The sequence below is a fragment of the Corylus avellana genome, chromosome ca2, assembly GCF_901000735.1.
Source record: "Corylus avellana chromosome ca2, CavTom2PMs-1.0".
Classification (NCBI taxonomy): Eukaryota; Viridiplantae; Streptophyta; class Magnoliopsida; order Fagales; family Betulaceae; genus Corylus; species Corylus avellana.
This window is the reverse complement of record NC_081542.1, coordinates 38,690,388-38,696,737: the sequence shown is the minus strand read 5'-3', so window position 1 is coordinate 38,696,737 and position 6,350 is coordinate 38,690,388. Positions and strand designations below refer to the sequence as shown.

The window sequence follows — 6,350 nt, the reverse complement described above, 5'->3', positions numbered from 1 at the left end:
TAATTTAACGGGTCCATTAAATGTCGGCGTTAAAACTTGGGTAAAGCCCACTTAATTCTCTCAAACTACCACCACAATGACAATTTACTCCCTAAATTATTAATTGCGACAAATTACCCTCCCAAACTACTAAAACAATGACAATATACCCCAAATTTTAACAAAATGATGAAATTAGCCTTACTAAAATAAAAACAAAAATGCTAAAATTTAATTTGTTTTTTTAAAATTTTAAGGGTATTTTTGTCTTATTGAAAATTTTATAGAGGTAATTTCGTCATTTTGCTAGCATTGTGGGGACATTGTCATTGTTTTAGTAGTTTTGAGGGTAAATTGTCGCAGTTAATAATTTGGGGGGTAGATTGTCATTGAGGTGGTAGTTTAAGGAGATTAATTGGACTTTACCCTTAAAATTGACTTAAAAATGCCCAATTAAATTTCCCAATTTTGGATGTTGGTATTTTCGTTTAATTCATCCCTAATTATCCAAAAATAATAATTTTTCTTTTTATCTCAAATGGACATTAATTCTGCATCTTTTTCCTTGTGGGTAAGTGCATGAACAATCTATCTTTCCATCTATCGTATTTGGAAAGATAGATGGATCCCGGGTCCTTCTATTTTTCAAGTTTTTTCTCCACCCCTTTTGCTGCACTCAGAAGCCACGGTTAGTGAACTAATTGATGCAGATTCACGATGGTGGAAGACCCAGCTGCTGGAAAACTTATTTTCAAACGAGGAAGTGCAGATGATTCTTTCCTTACCAATCAGTCATCCTAACAGAGAAGATGTTTGTATCTGGAGAGGAACTAAGAATGGTATTTTTTCTGTACGTTCTGCTTATTATATTCAGAAGGATATAGAAAAAAAGGGGCTGGCCGAGAGTTCTTCTCCCAAGGGGTTATGTTCAGTTTGGAGGAATATTTGGGGATTGCAGGTACCAAACGTGGAGAAGAATTTCTTGTGGCGGGCTTGTCATGACATACTTCCAACCAAGAAGAATCTGCAACGAAGGAGAATACTTGATGATCCACTATGTCCCATTTGTGGTTTAGAGGAGGAAACGGTGTTGCATATTCTGTGGGAATGCCCTTCGGCAAGGGACATATGGAGTGTGGGCTGCATCAAATTTCAAAAAAGCTCAAGTTCTGGTATGAGTTTTTTTGCAATCGTGAAAGAAATCTTCAAAAAATGTAAAACAGAGGAAGCAATCCAATTTGTCGGCATTAGTCGACGTTTATGGCTGAGGCGTAATGAGGTCGTGCATGGGGGGCCTTTCTTGAATCCTAGTACACTGAAGCAGAATGCTACACTAGCTGCTGCAAATTACGCTGACCTGCTGCAGTCCAAGTGTTGTAATAGCCCACGGTTGAGTGTATGTCCGAAGTGGAGTGCTCCTTCTCCGGGTTGGATAAAACTGAATTGGGATGCCTCTGTTGAAAAGGAGACGGGAAGGTTGGGTTATGGTGCAGTGTTACGGGATGAGAAGGGGAGGGTTGTTGCTGCTCAGTGCAAAAATTTTCTGGGCAGATTGGATCCGATACTGGCAGAAGCGGGGGCAATCTTGATGGCAATTAATTTTTTCAGAGATTTGGGCTACGAAAGGATCCATTTTTAAGGTGATTCCAAGATTGTGGTAGATGGGATTAATTCAGCAAAGGATGACTGGAGCCGAACCGGAATGCTATTGGAGGATATAAAGTCCGAGCTTCAATCGTTTCCCCACTGGCGGGTGTCGTTTATTGGTCGAGACGGAAATAAAGCGGCGCATAATTTATCGAAGATGGCCATTCAAAATAATGTAACTAATCAGTGATTTTTTACTATTCCTGATTGTATATCTGATATTGTTAGGATAGAGTATTTTGCTCTATCTTCGTAATTTATCAATGAGAACGCATTCATCTCAAAAAAAAAGTGCGTGAACAATGATCCATTAATAAAGCTACTCATGCCATGCAGCTTCAAAACTTCTTCTTTATGAATATTGATTTTTTTTTTTTTCTTTTTTTCTGGGTTTTTTTTTTTTTTTTTTTTGTATATTTTTATGAGTTCTCAGGAAGACGGAGTGTGCAGAGAATAATTTAAGATTTTGTGTTCTTGTCTTGTCGTTGTGAATTGTGAGATGTGTTTGTCAAGGTGTGCAGAGATTCAGAGAATAATTTAATGACACTAATTTTGTGTCACATCACACTTGCATTCATATTGCTTGCATAAGACTGAATAATTTAATGATTTGATTTTTTCTTCAAGTTTTTTCAAAACAATGAGATCCATAATGTAAATACAGATAATACAGTCAAATAAAAAAAAAAATAAAAAAAAAAAAAAATTACAACCTTTGATACATTTTTCTCTCTTGGTACAGCCAAATTGTATTTTAAGGTGTAGCTTTTTGGTTAATTAATATCAATGTTGTAATTTAGACAGGTTTACAAGATTGACGATAGAATTTTGTTAAGTGTTAATAGCACTTACAATGGCTTAACTATTTCTTAATTTTATCTAAAATAGATAAGCAAAACACTAAAAAAAACTTTCTAATTTACATTATAGCACTCACAATGGCTTATGTATTCTCCCCTTTTATTTAAAATAGATAATGAAATTTGTAAAATACTTCTACATTGGATTATGTAAAACTTATCTAATTTCTACTGCTATTTCTCTTTCAACATCTCTTTTCCCAAAATTTTCTAATATTATTTTTCTCTCCACATCTCTTTTTTCCTAAAAGTTGAAAATTAGCATCTTTAGGAAAAATATAATCTTCATAAAAAAAAAAGAAAAAAAATATATAAATAAAAAAAAAATAGATAATCGAATTCGGATGTATGCTGGTGTCTTTTAAAACTAGTTAGCTAAACTAGATAAAGTGGATTTTGATTAGCTATTTTCCATAAAAATATACATAAACCATTGTGAGTGCTCTTATGCATCTCAAATGTAAAATACTTTCTTTTTTTTGCATAATAATTCACCGCTACATGTAGTGGACACTGTTCACACATCCATCACATTAATATACTAATTCTCTCTCCACATCTTTCTTTTCCCAAAATTTTCTCATATTATTTCTCTCTCCACATCTTTTTTTCCCAAAAGTTGAAAAATATGATCTTTAAAAAAAATACAATCCTTATTAAAAATAATAAAATAATAAAATAAAATTTAAATGATAATAAAAAATAATAAAAAAATGAGAGCCCCTATGGTTTGGACCTCATGCAAAATACCACTTTTGCATCACTCAATCAACATGTGCTACATCATCATTTCAAGAAAATTACAAAAACCAAAATGAGAACAAACACAGCAAATCAAAGTGAAAAAAAAAAATATCAAAAACACCGTTGGTTGCCAGACCCAGTAGACCCACAGCCAGACCTGGCCGCCGGCCGTGGGTCTGGTCGAACCCATTGGCCTGGGTCTCGCTGTGACCCGCCAAAATCCGCCTCAAATCCGATTCTAATGCCCCAAAATCCGTTTCTAATGTTCAAAACTCGTTTCTAATGCCTCAAAACTTGTTTTTGGATTTAAATCTAAAACTTAGAGGTGAAAAGTTAATCCTTTAGGGATTTTATCACTCTAAAGGCTAGAAACCGGCGCCAGAGAGAGGTGATCCACGGCGTGGTTGGGTTTCTACCAAACCCATGGCAAAACCCACAGAGACCCACGAAGCCAGACCGAAAGAACTGGTGAAGGGGTTTGGCCAAACCCCTTCACCAGTTCTTTCATTCTTTCTTTCTTCCTCAAAGAAAATTCAATGTATTAGGACCTAGATTATTTTGGTGCATATTTTGAGTTTTTGCTTAGATGTCAGTTAGGGATCGGAGGCTATAAAAGTGGTGTTTTAAGGAGGCTCTTGACCAAAGTTAAACTAAAAAAAAAAATAATCGAAGGTATGGTATCTTTTAAAACTCATTAACTAAACTAAATAAAGTGAATTTTGATTAACTATTTTACATAAAGATATACATAAACCAATATAAATGCTCTAACACGTTTAAGAAGACTTTGGCCACTCACTACTTTATTTTTCTTATTCTTATTGAATTATTATTTATCTTTTTTATTCTTGAAACATAAATGGCTGATAACTTCAATTTAAATTCGATATCGGCGTCCCAATGGATAATTCAATTGGCTGTGAATCACACCTCATTAAGCGGAAGTCACTACTTTGAATCCCCCATTCCCTTTCCCTCCTTGTATAGACATGTCAAAAAAATAAATTTTCCATATCGGCCCCCAAATAAGAATTCTTAGCTCCGCTAGTGACCTAAATTTCCAAATAAAATATCCGTTTTACTGCAAGATTACAAAGAGAAAAAGAAAATAATAACAATAAAACAAAATATTTATAGGGAAACAATAAAAACAGAATCTAGATGTTAATATCTATAAGCATCGGCAGAATAGTCGCCGCAAACATAGGCGGTTTATGCTCTCTGAGAGACACAGGTTCCACGCTGACAAGTGACAACCACATCGAAAGCACAGGTTTTCTGGTATCCATTTGGTGCTCTCTGAGCGTCTGTTTTTGAGACTTGAAAGACCAAAATTTAAACAATCTAGACTCCCCATTTAGATCATGTGTCAACTTGGAGGCACCTCACCATGTTAATTCCACTATCTCACATCATTGTATAAAAAAATAAAAAAAAATATCTGATAACTGGTAAAGGAGGTCAAGAAGATCCAAGTGGAAGTAAAATATATCTGAAAGCTGCTTATTACAATAAAGAAACAATCATGGGTATGTTAAGAGTACAGGATTTTTGGTGGGCATTCACCGCCAAACTATTGTAAGAGATATGTACAATCAAATGCCTCACAATAGGAATGGCGGTATTTATTGCCAACATTCCAGGCTCCAGCATTACTGCGGCGGCAGTTGGCACCCCATCACTCCAGCAATCACCTCACTGCCTCCTCATCCCTTTTGTCCAAAAACCCTCTCAATGTCTAATAATGGGGCCCCTGTAATGCCCCCTGCAGACAACTAAGTTTTCTGGAGGTTGAATTTCTTCCAACCAAGCCACTTCAGATGCTTGCATCCCACATAATTGATCAATATCTTTAGCCCGAGAAGGAGGAGCAGAAATTATTAGTTCCGGAAATCAGAAGAAAAAAAAAAGCATTTTTCTCTCTTAACACACATGCACAAAGAAAAAGAGGGAGAGGGAGAGCATATACCTGGTAGATCTCTCCTAGGGGATTTCCGGAAATACGAGCAATGTCGACCATTTTCTGAGTTGTATGGGGGTGCAAGAATGTCAAAGAGAGCACAGGGAGTCAAGGCCTTGAAACAGTGAATATTGCCACCACTGTTTGGATAAAGGGTGGTTGTGGCACAGGGTGCACTCATCTGACAATCTCTAACAAGTTTTGCGGGTCTGGCTGTATATTCCAACTAATCCACAGTCAGTATCTTACTTCTTCTTTTTTTCGTTTTTTTTTTTAAATAAAAAAATAAAAAATTTATCATCTTATCCTATTAAGAAAAAAAGAAGAAGGAAAAAATAGGTAACCTCTAACCTTATAAAAATCAAGAAAATGGGGAGAAGAAAAAGACATAGGAATGCTTGATTAAGACATTCATCAAAAATAAACATGCTGGAAAATGTTGAGAACTAAATAAACAAGTGTTAGAGAGATCATCAAACTGACTAATTAGATTTTTTTTTTTATATATAAGTAATTGGGAGAATGGGAGATCCGAACTAGTGACCTCCGCTAATCCCAAGCCAATACAAAGAAACATTAAAGTATCTCTAGTAAAAAATAAAAATAAAAATTAAATGACTATGTAAGATATATCCAAGAGTATTTCCAAATTAAATGTATGTGAGAATGGATTGCTAGATTTGAAGAAGCAGATGCTACACACCCTCTATATACGGCGAGTGGCATGGACTATTTCGCTTGTTTCTACATTTCTGAGTTTTTAGCATTATGTTCTTTTTCTGAGTTAGGGGTCTTTTATATACTCATTGTATACTAAGGTTGCGCCCTCTACACTTTAAATGAATATATATTATTTATTAAAAAAAAAAAAAAAAGATATATCCAAGAGTGTTTTGAAACTTGAAATTTTGCTCATCATTATTAAGGATAGTAAGTTAATCATTGCAATGCTAGCACTAGAAATATTTCGATGAACCAATTTATTTTCTTCAAACTTGTCAGTGAACTGATTTAGTAACAATCACGACATAAGAAATTTCTCACAGCATCGCCCATGTTGCACACATAAACATTTCGTTAGAATTTCTAAATGTCCCAACACTTAAACAATCCCTTTTCCGGGACAATACGAATTTCAGGAAATAATCACATTGTTGTAT

At 34.9% G+C, this 6,350-nt stretch overlaps 1 protein-coding gene across 3 annotated transcripts in view; it reads right to left on the bottom strand.

The window, feature by feature from the left end:
• Window positions 1-4,623: 4,623 nt before the first annotated feature.
• The window catches only part of LOC132172196 (plant cysteine oxidase 4-like), a 4,077-nt gene continuing 2,350 nt past the window's right edge, over window positions 4,624-6,350 (bottom strand). For all 3 annotated transcript variants that reach the window (XM_059583647.1, XM_059583648.1, XM_059583649.1), the window contains exons 5-6: window positions 5,200-5,403; window positions 4,624-5,080 (exon numbers count right to left, since the gene is read on the bottom strand). In XM_059583647.1, coding sequence (XP_059439630.1) covers window positions 4,962-5,080; window positions 5,200-5,403 — 323 coding nt within the window. In that variant the 3' untranslated portion in view covers window positions 4,624-4,961. The remainder of the gene's footprint in view (window positions 5,081-5,199; window positions 5,404-6,350) is intronic.